At 49.9% G+C, this 15,316-nt stretch overlaps 1 protein-coding gene across 1 annotated transcript in view; it reads left to right on the plus strand.

Moving 5' to 3' along the window:
* The window catches only part of LOC137629498 (zinc finger protein OZF-like), a 122,271-nt gene that overhangs the window by 63,740 nt on the left and 43,215 nt on the right, over positions 1–15,316 (plus strand). The window contains exon 3 of the mRNA XM_068360851.1: positions 11,660–11,705. Within this exon, the coding sequence (XP_068216952.1) occupies positions 11,688–11,705 (18 nt within the window). The 5' untranslated portion in view covers positions 11,660–11,687. The remainder of the gene's footprint in view (positions 1–11,659; positions 11,706–15,316) is intronic.

The following is a 15,316-nucleotide window of genomic DNA, read 5'->3' on the forward strand; positions in this document are numbered from 1 at the left end:
GCTCCAGTACTTTCCTACACATTCACGCAATAGTCAGTATAAAGGATTAAAACTTTTTTGACATGTCACTATTGCCCCATTCCTCCCCGCAAACACATAAAAATTGCCACTTGGAAAAGAGGAATAAGGCTTCACAGAAGGATTCCAGATCCCGAAGATTCCATCCTACAAGGGGAATCGAAATGGGGAATCCTTGGTCCCTGTCTCTTCTGAAGTTTCTTTTTCCTTGACAGACCACAGTCAGTAAACAGGAAAGCATCAACAGACTGATCTCTAGATCACTGCTTGCTGATGGCTAGTTCACAGTTTACTGATGGCTAGTTCACAGTTTACTGATCGCTAGGTCGCCGATCACCAGATCGCCAATTGCTAGCTCAATGCTGATCTTTGACCTCTAGTCCCTCCAATGACTAGACTAACGATCTCCAATTGCTAGTGTTTCCAATCACCGATTGCTAATCAATAACCAGTCATCAGCTTGCTGATCACTAGATCACCGATCGGCAGCTCATCTTTCTTCGATCATTGAACTCAGCTTGCTGATCTCTGATCAGCCCATCTTCAGCTTGCTCATCTCTGACCAACCAGGGGGGGACCATAATTAGCTTGCTGATCTCGAACTCACCATCGGCTCACGACCTCCGATTTATCGGTCATCGGCAATTTGCCAGCAGTTCGTGACTCGAACTTACTAGTCAACTGCTTCCTGTAGTTCCTAGATCAGAAGGTATACAACATACTTCTCGCTACTGGCCGTTCGGTATCACACTAAAGTGATCAGCAAATATTTGACAACCCTCATCAACGGCTTGCCGACTAGGAACTACTAGCGAGCACTCTCCAACTGTACAGTAACCACGATACCCAATGGTTAACCATGGATTAACATTCGCCAGGTTGATTCTATTCTAAGGAATAGCATCAATCCCATCAGGCGCATGGTAAGGCTAAGCGTTGCCTTCCTTCTGTTAGTTAAAGAAATTCTCTCTCAGAGAAGAATTCTTACACTGGGTATCACGCCTGATCCTTTACGACACGAGTCAAGACTCCAGCGTCGACAATCTTCCATGCAAAAGGATCAGCAAGGAGCTGTTCCTTTAGGTCGATGTCCACACCATGTTGGAGTTCGAGCAAGGGCTAAGACCTCAGGTCTTCATTTGCACACTGGACCTAAAGGACACTTACTCCCAGGTTCAAACCATCCATCTAGGAAGGTTGGAAAATTCAGTCTAGACAAACCAGAAACACCAGTTCAAGGCACTGTGCTTCGGTCTTTCCACTACACCCATCCTGGTCTCACAGGATCGGCTTCTGTCTCCTCTCTCTCGGGACGACTGACTGACCTTAGCAGACTCAGTGACAACCTTGCATTAACACTCGAACTTCTGAAGTCTTTTTACCAAGATCCAGTGATCAGGGTAAACCTAAGGAAGTCTTCCCTACTTCCCTCCCAGGAGTCTGGTGTATCTGGGAATGATTCTAGACACCAATCTCCACAAAACCTTCTCGAAACGAGAACGACTTCCATTCCAAGAGACTTGAGTCAGAAAAAGAAGAAAGGAGGGACCATAGTGCTGTACCACACGACTTCAGCCCTCTGGACAGAGCCCGAAAGTACCTTCACTTAAATGAAGGCCAACTTTCCGGTCCTTCAGCAGCCTCATCGGTTCCTAACAGACCTCTAAGTGATGTGATGGACGACACACCACACACCACATAGAGACTCACATCGACAAGCAAGAAGGAACTTGCTCGTAGCCTCTTCCCATCTAATAGTATAAACACTAAGATGGTCCAAAGTCCATGCGGTACCACTATCAGCCTGCTTCATTCCAGACTGGAAGAACGTGCTCGCCAACAATCTGTGCACAGCATCTCAGATAATGTATACCGAATGGACTTTGGATCGCCATGTAGCCAACAAAGTCCCGACTTTACGAGGTCCTCCAACTAAGGGTCTGTTCGCAACGCTCCTGAATCTCAGGCTGCCGTTGCTCACCAGCCCTAGACTCCAAGGCGCTCTGGCAACAACGGTGGGTACAACAATGACGTTTACGTCTCGTCCCTATTTTATCTGGAGAAGGGCACTCAAGAAGGCTAGAACATCGATCAACCTCTCAAGGACTCTCCTAGCTCCGTTATGGCATTATGCAGAACGGTCTCCAAACCTTTTGCAGGTCCTGATAGAGTCTCCAAGAGAACCCTCTCCACATCACAGACAACCCACTTCGACACCTACCACAAGCTATAGCTTTGCTAGCTTTGCTATGATTGTACACCTGAAGACTATCCAATACCTCTTTGCGAAAAGGTTGTCTAGATATCTGAGGAATTCCTCAGCATCAGTCTACCAGGCAGTATAATGTCTTGTGTGGTTGGTGTCATGTGAAAGTGTGTCTCTCCACTCGATACCTCGATTCCAGCAATAGTGGAATCCTCGAGTATATACAAGAGGAAAAGACCCCCTATTCAGTTCCGACAGGTAAAGATGATCACTCAACCTTGAGCCTTCACAGCAACCATACGAGTCAAGGAACTTCATGGTCTCTCTTTCGACATCGCCTATTATTGAGAAGGGCGAAAGACAGTATTCGGTTTCGTCCCTGAGTATGTCGCCAGACACAGTCTTCAGAGGTGATGGATCCTACACAAGTCTCAACTCGGTAACGGACGATCCAGATTATCCGTTACTGTACCCAGGGTAAGGTATGAGACTTTACCTAAAGAAAACGACAACAGCCTGCCCAGGTCCATTCTCTTGTCAGCACTGGGAGAGACTAGAGGAGGATCACCGAAACATCATCTCAACATGACGACTCACAGTGTCAGGGGCATAACTATGCCCCTGGTCCTTCTTAGCAGATTACTCTGTGACGCAGGGTTTACAAGAAAGGAAGTGAATGCTCCAGGTGACGTTCACAACCTTTTTCCTGCAAGACAAGACCCACAGGAACTCGATACTATCTCTATCGGTCTGGTGGTGGCTGCACAACAGCTGGTTGTATACCTCAAGCTCCTTATTGGACAAGTAGCAGAAAGTTGAGGGCACTGTTACCCGGTTTTAGTCTGCGTGAATGAAAAGATTTGACTGGCTCTTATTCTTTTCTTCATCCTACCCTCTCGTGGGGAAAGCAGCATCCTGGGTTCTCTGCATAAGCTGACCTCAAACCACTGCAGGTAAACCATGCTCCCTTATGTACCTAGTACTGTATTAAGCTAATACTGTTGCATCCCCATACCCTGGTGAGGTGGTACAGTATTGGGAAGTATTGGTTACATCAGGTTTTTCCTACATAGACTCGGAATAACTTTACCTAGACAGTCACACTTCTGCACGTCTCAACACACAGCTTGCGTAGGCCGCGGACCTTGCGTAGCAAGGTTTAGCAAGGGCCGGGACTCCGTATTTTTGAGTGCTAACATACTCGGATAAGGAGTCCCCAGGCAAAGCCAAAAGCCAGATTGGCAGGGATGTCCACCCTTCCTAATGGGTGAGTCACTCCAAATAAATAGCGTGGTTTGTATTCCAGTTACGGAACAAATGACAAATTCGTAGATAATTTGTATTTTTCCTAATGATACAAACCTTAGCTATTTATACAAACTTGCCCATCATCCCTATCCCTCTTGAAGTCCTACCTCCAAGCAAAGTGACTAAATCACAGGTGTGTGAACGGGAGTGGTATCAAGCTACCCCGCCCTACCCCCGCTAACTAGCTGTGTGGGTAGTTAACCCTCGCTAAATTTTAATGGCTCTTCATTTCAGCTCCGCTGAAAGTATAACCCCTAACAAATAGCTAAGGTTTGTATAGTTAGGAAAAATACAAATTATCTACAAATTTGTCATATTTTTTAAACCATTCATTTGCGACGGGAACGAGTGTCATTTTCGAAGAGAGCGGAATTTTTTCGATAGAAAAAAGTAGTTGTTCTGTAACTGAAATACAAACCACGCTATTTACATTGGGTTTACTTTCGGCGTAGCTGAAATTGACGAGCCAATAGATTTTAACTAGGGTTAACTACCCCCGCGCTAGTTAGCGGGGGTAGGGGAAGGTGTAGCTTACTACCCCTCCCCCCCCACACAACAGTGAGTTGTCTCACTTCACTTTTGGCTCGGACGATGTGCAGACGTGTCTGTCTATCGTCCTCGTTGTTGACAGCCTTAAGCTTTTTCTTTGCTTTTCCTCAGCTGTGTGCTTGGAAGTTGGCCTTGCCCTTTAGTTATCATCATGCGCAAGTGCCCTGGAATCGCCGGCCGCCCCTGCGGTACCTTCATGTCGGCGGTGGATACTGATCCTCACACCCTTTGCCCGCAGTGTCAAGGCCAACGGTGTGACAGGGAAGTAACATGCAGTGAGTGTAGGGAGTGGTCTGCCTCCCAGTGGGAGAGGTTTGCCTGCCGGCGTTAGAAGAAGTCCAAGAGAGACCGTTCTCCTTCAGGGGTTGCCTTGAAGGAGGAAGGCTCCAGGGACTCTTCTTCCGCCGTCCAAACCTCCTCCAAAGCTCCCACTCGGCCGGCCTCTCGTGAGAGGCCTCCGAGTGGTAGCGCAGACCCTTGTTCTGTTTCCCGATCTCGGGGTGCGGGAGAGGGCGTCGCCTCCCATAGCGTGGCGGCTCCCCTCCTCCCCCGGGGGAGGATTTTGATAACGTTGATAACTCTGTGTCTAACGATGATCTTTTTCAGCTTTGGGCTTCCTTGGGGCTTAAGGGCCTGCCCTCCAAGGAAGCCCTGTTTGACCTTATCCAGTTGGGGGCCGCTGTCAAACAGTCGCCGGTGATAGCAGAGGTAGACCCTCTGTCTATTGTCGACGTTGTTGTGGCAGGAGGCTTCTGACTGGTCTGGTCAAACCTCTGCGGCTCCTGATGTTGTGGACGTTGCTGAAGGCTCTCCTCCCCCTTCCGAACATCCTTCGAAGGGGGAGGTGGGTCCCACGGTCTCTCCTGCGGCTACGTCTCCCCCTCTGGGGAGCACTCTGACAGAGACTCCTCTTCGGAGGACCGACGATCCTGATGACCTCCCTCGTGGCCGCCTTCGCCGTAAGGTTCGTCGTCCTCTTCGTCGCAGGGGCCTCCCGTCTCCGTATAAGGGAGTCAAGAGGCGCCTCTTCGAGTCGTCTCCTAATCCGTCCTCTGATGAGGATCCTCCTCGCCAGGAGCAGACTGTAGTAGCCACGTCCTAAGACCTCTCCGGTGATCGTTCGCGATCTCCTACACTTGCCAGACCTTCCACCTGCGCAGATGGCCAGCAGACTTCTGAACTCGTCAGCCGACGGGCATCGGTCCCTTCGGGGCAAAGGGATGTCTCCCACGGTGTGGGGGCTTCCCCTGCGCATCAGGGTTCCCCTGCGCGCCCTCCTGCGCGTTCACGCGTAGTAGCGCTTAAGCGCTCTCCATCCTTGCAGTCTCCTGACTCACCTCGCCAGCGCTCTCCTGTTCGTCAGCACTCTCCTGCTCGCCAGCGCTCTCCTGATCGCCAGCGTTCTCCTGATGGTCAACGCCCTCCTGCTCGCCAGCGCTCTCCTGTGGACAACCTACAACATCCTGTTCCTATTGCGCTCCCAGCGCGCCAACGGTCACCTGAGCGCACAAGATCTCCTGCTCGTCAGCGCGCACCTGCGCATCCAGTTCCTGACACGCGCCCTGCGTGCCCACGCTCGCCCACGCGCCCTAGATCTCCGGATCTGGACGCGGGCAAGGATTTAACTCCTCCTTGCCCACGCGTTCCTGCTTGTCATTCTTCACCTGCGCAGCAGCACACACGGTCTCCTGCGCGCCCACGCGCCTTCTCTTCCTGAGCCCGTTGCGTTTGCCTTTGCGCGTCGCGCCACCTGTTCCTGCTCAGCAGTCTACACGTCGTCATCCTGCGCGCCAGCAATCTCCAGTGCGTCAGCGATCTCCAACGCGTCAGCGATCTCCAGCGTGTCAGCAATCTCCAGCGCGTTAGTGCTCCCCTGAGCCTCGGCGATCTCCTGAGTGCCCGCGCGATCTATAGCCTGCGCGCAAGCGCTCTCCTACGCGTCAGTGCCACCTGGATCTGGATAGACATAGGTCTCCTGCGACCAGCTCGCCCACGCGCGGTCGTTCGCCTGCGCGTTCTACGCGCCATCGCTCGCCAGCGTTCACTAGCGTTCACTGACGTGCTATCGTTCACCGACTCGCCATTGCTCGCCCACGCGTCACAGGTCTCCAGGACACCATCGTTCTCCTGCGCCTTGCCTTTCTCCTGGCTTTCAGCGATCTCCTGTGCGCCCGCGTTCCTGCTCAGCAGTCTACACGTCGTCATCCTGCGCGCCAGCGATCTCCAGTGCGTCAGCGATCTCCAACGCGTCAGCGATCTCCAGCGTGTCAGCAATCTCCAGCGCGTTAGTGCTCCCCTGAGCCTCGGCGATCTCCTGAGTGCCCGCGCGATCTATAGTCTGCGCGCAAGCGCTCTCCTACGCGTCAGTGCCACCTGGATCTGGATAGACATAGGTCTCCTGCGACCAGCTCGCCCACGCGCGGTCGTTCGCCTGCGCGTTCTACGCGCCATCGCTCGCCAGCGTTCACTAGCGTTCACTGACGTGCTATCGTTCGCCGACTCGCCATTGCTCGCCCACGCGTCACAGGTCTCCAGGACACCATCGTTCTCCTGCGCCTTGCCTTTCTCCTGGCTTTCAGCGATCTCCTGTGCGCCCGCGCGTTCCTTCGCCCACGCGCCAACGCGTTCCCTCGCCCACGCGCCCGCTCGCCCAAGCGCCCGCTCCCCCAAGCGCCCGCGCGCGATCGCTCCCGCGCTCCAGCAGCCCCTCTCGCGCGATCCATTGGAACCTCCCCTGCGCGAGCGCCAGCACGACCCCCGTTCTCGTCGGGTTCCGCAGCTCGTGGCGGCAGCAGGGACGCGTGTTTCCAGGTCGCAGTCAGGATCACCTCCGCGCAAGCGCAGGTCTCTCTCGCAGGACAAGGAAGAATCGTCGGAGAGGTCAAGGCAACTTTCTTCCCCTTCCTTTTTGCAGGTAGGCCCAGTTGCGTCTACTCCGAAGGGTCAGGAGATCCCCTTCCCTCCAGCGGGAATTACGGACACTGTGTCCGTATCTCGTCAGTCCTGGTTTGGTCCTTTGATGAGAGCGGTAGTGAAGGCTATGAAGCCAGCACTCGCCGATCTGGGACTCAAGCCAAGGACGGCCTCGCCCCCCGCTGAAGAGAAGGAGAGGAGTGGACTTCGTGGTGACTTCCCCCAGGGAGAAGTTGGTTCCTAAGAGGTCTTCTCAAAACTGAGTTCGAGACCCGTAATAGACTAGCTAGGTCCCTCCACTCCATCACCTCCATATAGTCCCTAGCATCGGTTTACCCAGCGGAAACATTGTTCAGAGTCTTCACAAAGAACCTGCTGCTGTCCTACCAAATAGACCTCCATGACTTCTGGTCGACTCGAGTTAGTTGCAGGAAGTTCGTTCTGTCTGAGGCCTCCATCAGACATGAACCGAACAGGCTGATAGCGTCCTCCTGCTGGGGTAAGAACCTCTTCCCTCAGAACGAAGTTGATAAGGTTCTTCAGGAGGAGGCGAGGGCAAACCAAAATTTGCAAGTAAGGTGGGGTCTCTCGACCAAAAGAAGGATCGAATCCCAGAAACAGACGTTCTTCAAGAAGAAGTAGAGATTTATTCCTTACAAGACGGTCCGGGGTAACTCGTCGACACAGTCTTCCTCTGCTTCGACTTCTCAACAACCGGCTCCCCCTCAGCAAGTAGTCTACCTCACTGCTCCCCCTGGTACACAGCCCAACCCCACTTGGATGTCCTCTCCTGCATACAACCCTACCTACGAATCCTCCGGTTCCTTTCGTGGACACCAGAGAGGAAGCTTCAGAGGTAGAGGACAGTTCCGCCAGCGAGGTGGACCTAAAGCAAGGGGTGCTCGTCGAGGGAGGGGACCTAGGTTCACTCCCTCCCAATGATGTGTTGCCGGTAGGAGGGAGACTTTATCACTTTCGAGACCATTGGACCTTCAGTCCATGGGCTCACAGCATAATATCCAAGGGCTTGGGTTGGAAATGGTCACAGGGATCTCCTCCTCCACCAGTGACCTTCTTCCAGAGACCCACTCCCATCCTGGAAGAGTATACCACAGAGTTACTCAAGAAGAAAGCGATCAAACGGGTTCAATCCCTGAAATTCCAAGGCCGCCTGTTTACAGTCCCGAAGAAAGACTCGTCGGCGTTGAGAGTAGTTCTGGACTTGTCGAAACTAAACTCTTACATCCTCTGCGACAAGTTCCGTATGCTGACTATTTCTCAGGTACGGACCTTACTTCCCCGTGGGGCCGTCACCACCTCTATCGATCTTATCGACGCCTATTATCATGTCCCAGTAGCTCGAAACTTCTCTCCTTACCTAGGCTTCCGTCTCGGCAAGAAAGCCTTTGCATTCAAAGTCATGCCCTTCGGTCTCAGCATTGCCCCCAGGATATTCACGAAACTGGGAGAGACGGTGCTCGAACAACTCAGAAACCAAGGGATACAGATCATCGCCTATCTGGACGATTGGCTCATTTGGGCCCAGTCGAACCAGGAATGCAACAGAGCTACGTCGAAGGTAATTCACTTTTTCACCAAACTGGGATTCCAAGTCAATCTCCGAAAGTCTCGCCTACAACCATCAAGCCACTTCGAATGGTTAGGCATCCGGTGGGACCTTTCAAAGCACAGGCTCTCCCTTCCTCCCAAGAAGGTAAGGGAGATAGCTTCCAAGGTCAGGAACTTTCTCAAACACAAACAGGTGTCCAGAAGAGCTCTAGAACGAATCCTCGGCCTTCTCCAATTTGCCTCACTGACCGATCTCCTATTAAAAGCCAAACTCAAAGACATCAATCGAGTTTGGAGAAAGAGAGCGACAATACCTTTGAGAGACAAGATCTCGAAGATCCCCTCTGTCTTAAAAATGAGACTACGACCATGGTCCGAACGGAGGAACCTCTCCAAATCGGTTCCTCTACAGTTCCCCTCTCCACAAGTGACAATTCATACCGACGCGTCTTTAAGTGGATGGAGGGGTTACTCCCAACATCAGATGTTTCAGGGCTCTTGGTCACCCGCCATGAAGCAGTTCCATATCAATGTTCTCGAAGCCATGGCAGTGTTCTTGACCCTGAAGAGAATCTCTCCTCCGAGGTCGACCCACATCAGAGTGGTCTCAGACAGCACATCAGTAGTACACTGCCTCAACAGAGGGGGATCCAAGTCACCCAACCTGAATCAGATCCTGGTCACTATCTTCGCCTTGGCAGCCGACAAAAACTGGTTCCTGTCAGCAACTCAACTAGCAGGAGTCCAGAATGTGATAGCAGACTCATTATCCAGGACAAAACCACTGGAATCAGAATGGTCCCTAGACATACATTCCTTCCGGTGGATACTCAGGCTGGTTCCAGGTCTCCAGGTAGATCTATTCGCAACCCAACTCAATCACAAACTCCCCTGTTATATGACCCTGAACCTGGACCCTCAGGCTTTTGCCATGGACGCATTAACCCTGGATTGGAACCATTGGCAGAAGATCTACATATTCCCTCCAGTGAATCTTCTACTGAAAGTCTTACACAAACTCCGCTCCTTTCACGGAGCAGTGGCTTTAGTGGCACCTCACTGGCCAAAGAGCAGTTGGTTTCCTCTCCTCCTAGAGTTGAAACTCCGTCCCTTCCGGATCCCATTCCCCAAACTGACCCGAGTGGTCCAAACTCGGACTGTGTCAGATTCCTCAAGGATAGCCAAAACCCTAACTTTGTGGATTTCATGAAGTTTGCGGATCGTAAGGATGCGAACATCAACCCGGATAATGTCCTCTTTATAGAATCAGACAAAAGGGACTCTACGATTCGCCAATATGATTCGGCAGTTAAGAAACTAGCAGATTTCTTAAAGAATTCAGACCATACTGTTATGACTCCTAATTTAGCCATCTCCTTCTTTAGGTCCATATTTGACAAAGGCCTAGCAGCTAGCACTATAACCACCATTAAGTCAGCTTTGAAGAAGGTCTTCCTGGTTGGGTTTAACATTAACCTGGCGGATCGTTATTTCTCATCTATTCCAAAAGCATGTGCTAGGCTTCGACCTTCGGTTCGCCCACAAAAGGTCTCTTGGTCTCTGAATGATGTCCTCAAACTTGCCTCAGACACGGACAACGAATCCTGCTCCTATATCACTCTTCTTAGGAAGACTTTATTTCTAACAGCTTTGGCCTCGGGTGCTAGAATCTCAGAACTAGCAGCTCTCTCACGAAACTCGGAAAACATCGATTTCCTCCCTTCAGGTGAAGTACTTCTTTCTCCAGACAGGGCTTTCCTAGCTAAAAATGAAGACCCCCAAAATAGGTGGTTCCCTTGAAAGATTATTCCTCTTCTCCAAGATACTTCTCTATGTCCAGTCACTACTCTCAGGGCCTTTTTAGCTAGAACTGCTACCCGATCGTCTGGCCCCTTGTTTATTAGAGAACAAGGAGGTACCATTTCCATTCAGGGTATTAGGCAACAGATCCTATACTTCATTAAACAAGCCAATCCGGGATCATTTCCCCATGCTCATGATATCCGGTCAGTAGCTACCTCCATCAATTATTTCCAAAATATGGATTTTGATGACCTTAAAAAGTACACGGGTTGGAAATCTCCTATGGTCTTCAAACGCCACTATCTAAAGAACTTACAGGCCCTTAAATACCCAGCGGTTGCAGCTGGGAGCCGTATCTCTCCCCAGTGATCTCTTGTTCTTCATTTCATCCATCTCTTTTCTTCTCCCTCCTACCCGCCACTCGCACCACGACGCCACTTCCTTGGTGGTTCGTTAGGCCTAGTTTATTACATATTAGGTTAAGATGATTGTAACTTTTAATGTGTTTACCTTAAATTTAGTGTTGGGGTATTCTTAGCCATGTCAGTTTTGTTGCTTGTTGTGCTCTGATACTCGGAGGCTTCCTTGTTATCATGTTTGTTTAGCCTTACGCTCACTATGTCCTCTGGCTAGTTTATGATTTATGCTTACTTACCTTAATATAATATATGGTTTTCCTTACATGGTGTTTTTTCTCTCCCCTCATTACTAGTTATTATTGGGCTTGGAAGGCATTCTCTGGTACATTTTCACCGGCCGCCACAGGTCGACCCAGAAAAGGGATTTTGACGAAGGAAAAATCTATTTCTGGGTAGAGACCTGTGGCGCCCGGCGAAACCCTTCCCTACTCTTTTGCACGATCCCACCCTTTCCTTTCCAAGCCATCATGTCCAATACAGAAGGATGTTGTTCAGATGGCGCTCGCGTCGGGGCGTGGGTGGCATGGCTCTGGTAGCATAGGTGGTGCCTCTGTATCGGCCCATCCCTTTGACAAAGGAATTAGCTAAATGGAAGACAGCCTGTGAATAGTGGTTTTCACGCGCCTTTGCTTTATACACGACACCCACGAGGTGCTCGCGCGAGGGTAGTAACCTTTGCATTCCATGCTTTTATCTTTCTCTGGTATAATTGGAAGGTTTTATCAGAAAAGGTATATTAGAAGGACCCCTTTTCACCGGGCGCCACAGGTCTCTCCCCAGAAATAGATTTTTCCTTCGTCAAAATCCCTTTTTAATGTTAGTTTTAACTTCTTTACATATGAGGGAGAATATTAAGTAAATCATTCTTTTGCAGGACAACAAAGTATTCTGGGAAAAGTTGCATGGATGCCAGGCCCTTGGTAAGTACTAGCTTGTGTATATATATATATATATATATATATATATATATATATATATATATATATATATATATATATATATATATATATATATATATATATATATATATATATATATATATATATATAACGGATTTTGAGCGAAGCGAAAAATCTATTTTTGGGCTCAAGCCATGTCGTCCTGATGGAAGTTCCTAAAAGGCAGCTTCCTAGGGTATATTACAACTACGGCGATATTCCCAGAGAATTTACCTTAAGGTACCCAGAATTCTAACTCCTGGAGCGAGTATCCCTAAAAAATACCTTAGGGATATCGTAAATATCAGTGGACGTATTCTTGACACGCCTCATAGCAATCTGTACCCCGAATAGAGATAACACTTCGTAGGGGTCAAATGGCAAGAAAACGAAAACGAGAAAGAAAAGGGGAGAGCCGTTCATAAGGCCCTCTCTTCTCCCGTTTCGTAAGCGTGCCCTGCGCCGATTCTGGCGCCATCTGCATTCCTTTTTGCGTAGCTTTACAACTCGGTGTTTTTTCCTGTGTTTCTACCAAAATCTTGGATTTACTCTCATATTATGCTTTCTCCAACTTCTTCTGCTTCGGATAAGTTGAGTACTATTTCTTTTATGTATAAATGTAGGCTCTTGTTTAAAATTAAAGTATTTAAAAGAGTTATCTTTGATACAAGAGCTGTTGCCTGCTGGAGGCGTCATGGACGCTGTCGCTCGCTAGAATAGGATTTATTTGTTACCAAGAGCGACGTTCCCAGCCCCCTGCGCTTTAATAATTAGCTGCTTAGCTTAATTAGGAATTCTGTTATGATGCGTTAGTAGTGCGCCTGGCGAAAGTTTTGCCTAGGCTGACCAACACTAGTCTTCGTAGCCTAGTTATTGGTCCTTGTACTTCCTGCATGATATTTAGTCTTCCAAGTGTGATTTTATATTGCTTAAAGCGTTAGGCAACGTTATACATACAGCCCTTTTCGAGTAATTTCCAAGATAGTATTGGAGTGAGTTTCGGTGATTTAGGTAATCGATTCTCTTAGTGCCTAGGCTAGGTTGTCTTAGGTCTTGATAATATTATCTTTTCCCCGTTTGCTCCCTTCTCTTCGGGGAAGGGGCAAACCCTTTCCCTCTGTTTAAGCCTTAGGCTTAACTCTAGTGGTTTGTTTGAATTCATTTTCAAATATAACTATGCTGGAGTAGTACTGTACCTTCCTGCTCCAACTGAATTGGTTCAGAGGGGGACAGTACAGCAGTGTATTAGTCTGAGTCCGTGTTGGTCTAGCGTGGGGCAGAGTCTCCCTTGCTGCCTGACACGGGCATAGGAGGTTTATCCTCCTTGATTCACCTTGGAAGGTTTCGGTAATTATGATCCCTTCGCTCGGTGACCCCTCAGACTTGTCCTCTTTGCTGTTCCGGGTTCGGGATATGTTCCCTTTCCGGAATAGCAATTCCTTCCTTGCTTTGGTTTTAGGGAGGCAGCCAGTAGTGCTGGCCTCCCTCCCTGGATCTCTCTGGCTGAGATGAGCTTTCTTAGTTTGGAATGATCCTTAACCAAGGCAAGGTTGGACAGGACCCTCTGTCCTTCCCTTCTATTTTCCGTTTCCTTTGTGTCAGTCGTCTCACATCCGTACCTAGCATAGGTTGGGATGGGGAGCTGACGTGGTCCCCTGTCGGCCGGCAGAGAGTGCCGACCGGCAGAGGCCCTATCCTTTGAGTGCTGCCCGGTCCTTCCTTGGTCCCTCAACCGCTGCCGTCTGTAGTTTCAGTAAGCAGTGGTTAGGAAGCTTGACTTAGTGTCTCCCCTTCCTCTCGGCACTCTTTCGGGTGTCGGGCGCGGAGGTACATAGCCTCTTAGCCCGGCACCCATTCTGTTGTCTTCTCTTGTGTTGTCCTTGCCGTCTGCCGGCCTAGTGGCCGGCCGTCGGTAGGGGGGTGTTCGCTAGTTCTCTTGCTGTCGGTCGGCGGTGGTCTTATGCCTTTGCTGGCCGGTCTCCTTGCTCACCTGCCGGCCGCTTTGAGTGGCGGCCGGCAGCCGGGCGCTACCTGGAGTGGATGCCAGCCGGCAGGGTTTACTCACCGCTGCCGAGCCGGCCTGCTACATCACTCGGTTGGCCGGCCACTAAGAGTGCTGGCCGGCAGCTGGGTGCCAACCGGGTAGCTATGGACCGGCAACCACTACCGACCGGTTCAGGCATAGGAACTGGAGTTCTCCCCCGTCTGGGTGATCCTAAGTTGCATACTTGAGACCTACCTTTGGAAAAGGGGGTGGGGGAGCTGACCGGCAAGAGCCGGCCGGCACACCACCCTCATTTACTGTATCAGTTCTTCCCTGTTTAGTGTCTTCTACCAGGGGAGAACATGATATAGTAGGTTACAACACTGTCTTTTCTAACTTACTTGTGTTGCCTTGTGCAGTCACTTGGTGTTGCCTTACAGGGATGAAAAGAGAACTCTTTTCATCTTTAGCCAGAATGGTAAAATCTTACCTTAGGTGTGAGCTACACCTAATTTCCCTCGGGAAATATGATCTTTGGTTATTCTAGCAAAGACTAACCATTTGATTTTAATGGCTGGTGGGCTTCCACAGGTGATTGTGGGGGATTCACAAGTATGTGTCTTTTCCTTATTCTTTGTGGTCTTGCACGACCCGTTGTTGTTGGCCTTACAGATAAGAAAGTGGGTTCTTTCTTGTCTACTATCCGGTATTTTAAAATCATTCCTTAGGGGGGGCTACACCTTCTTCCTTTGGAAATTTTCCATTGGTTAATCTGGCATAGATTAACTATACGATTTTATGATTTGGAAGGCTACAACAATTGGGTGTGCGGGAAATACAAGGATGTGTCTTTCCGTTTTGTTATGCTACTGTGCATATCCAGTGATATGTAGTTCACTTGATACTCATGGAAATTTCTTCTCTTTACAGGAGGACCATCCGTAGTGCGGATGTATTTCTGCAACGTCCGCAGTAGGGCTTCTGCGGACATGGTTCTGAAGGAGACGTGTGGCATGCGCTGTCTCCACGGATGTTCTCCGGTATTGGGTTCCCCAGGTATGTTTCATAGGCATTAACCTATCTATTGAGGTTTTTTTCTTTTCGCTTCGCTCAAAATCCGTTTTCGTCTCCCCTACAACGGTGGATTCAAGGGATATAGCTAGGGAGAAGCTTCGTACCTGGGTGAGGGGCTTTCAGAAGATTACCTCTGGACCTTATCTTCCAAATGAGAGGATGAGGGCTTTCTTTTCCTAGGGCATCAACTGTTACAGTGATTCCCCAACCTCAAGAGGAGGTCCCCTTAATTCAGATCCCGTGGATGCTGAAGTCACGGTCGCCTTGCTTAGCATCCAGTTGGACGACAGGATGCCAGACGTGTCCGAACGTCTGGAGGAAGACCTCCTGGCAGAAGGCCAGGATGAAGTTCGAATTCCGGACAAGGTAGCGGAAGAGGCCGAGAGAGGTCGGCTGCTCCGGTTCAGGTCCTTGAACCTGCTCCCTCAACATCATCTGCTCTCGCAGTAGAGCAGGCCCTCCCTCCATTGTTGGCTTGATCCAACAAAGGCAGAGGGAGAAGAATGGGAAGGCAGCTGCATTGTATCTGCAGGGG

This window comes from Palaemon carinicauda, chromosome 37 (assembly GCF_036898095.1).
Source record: "Palaemon carinicauda isolate YSFRI2023 chromosome 37, ASM3689809v2, whole genome shotgun sequence".
Lineage (NCBI taxonomy): Eukaryota > Metazoa > Arthropoda > Malacostraca > Decapoda > Palaemonidae > Palaemon > Palaemon carinicauda.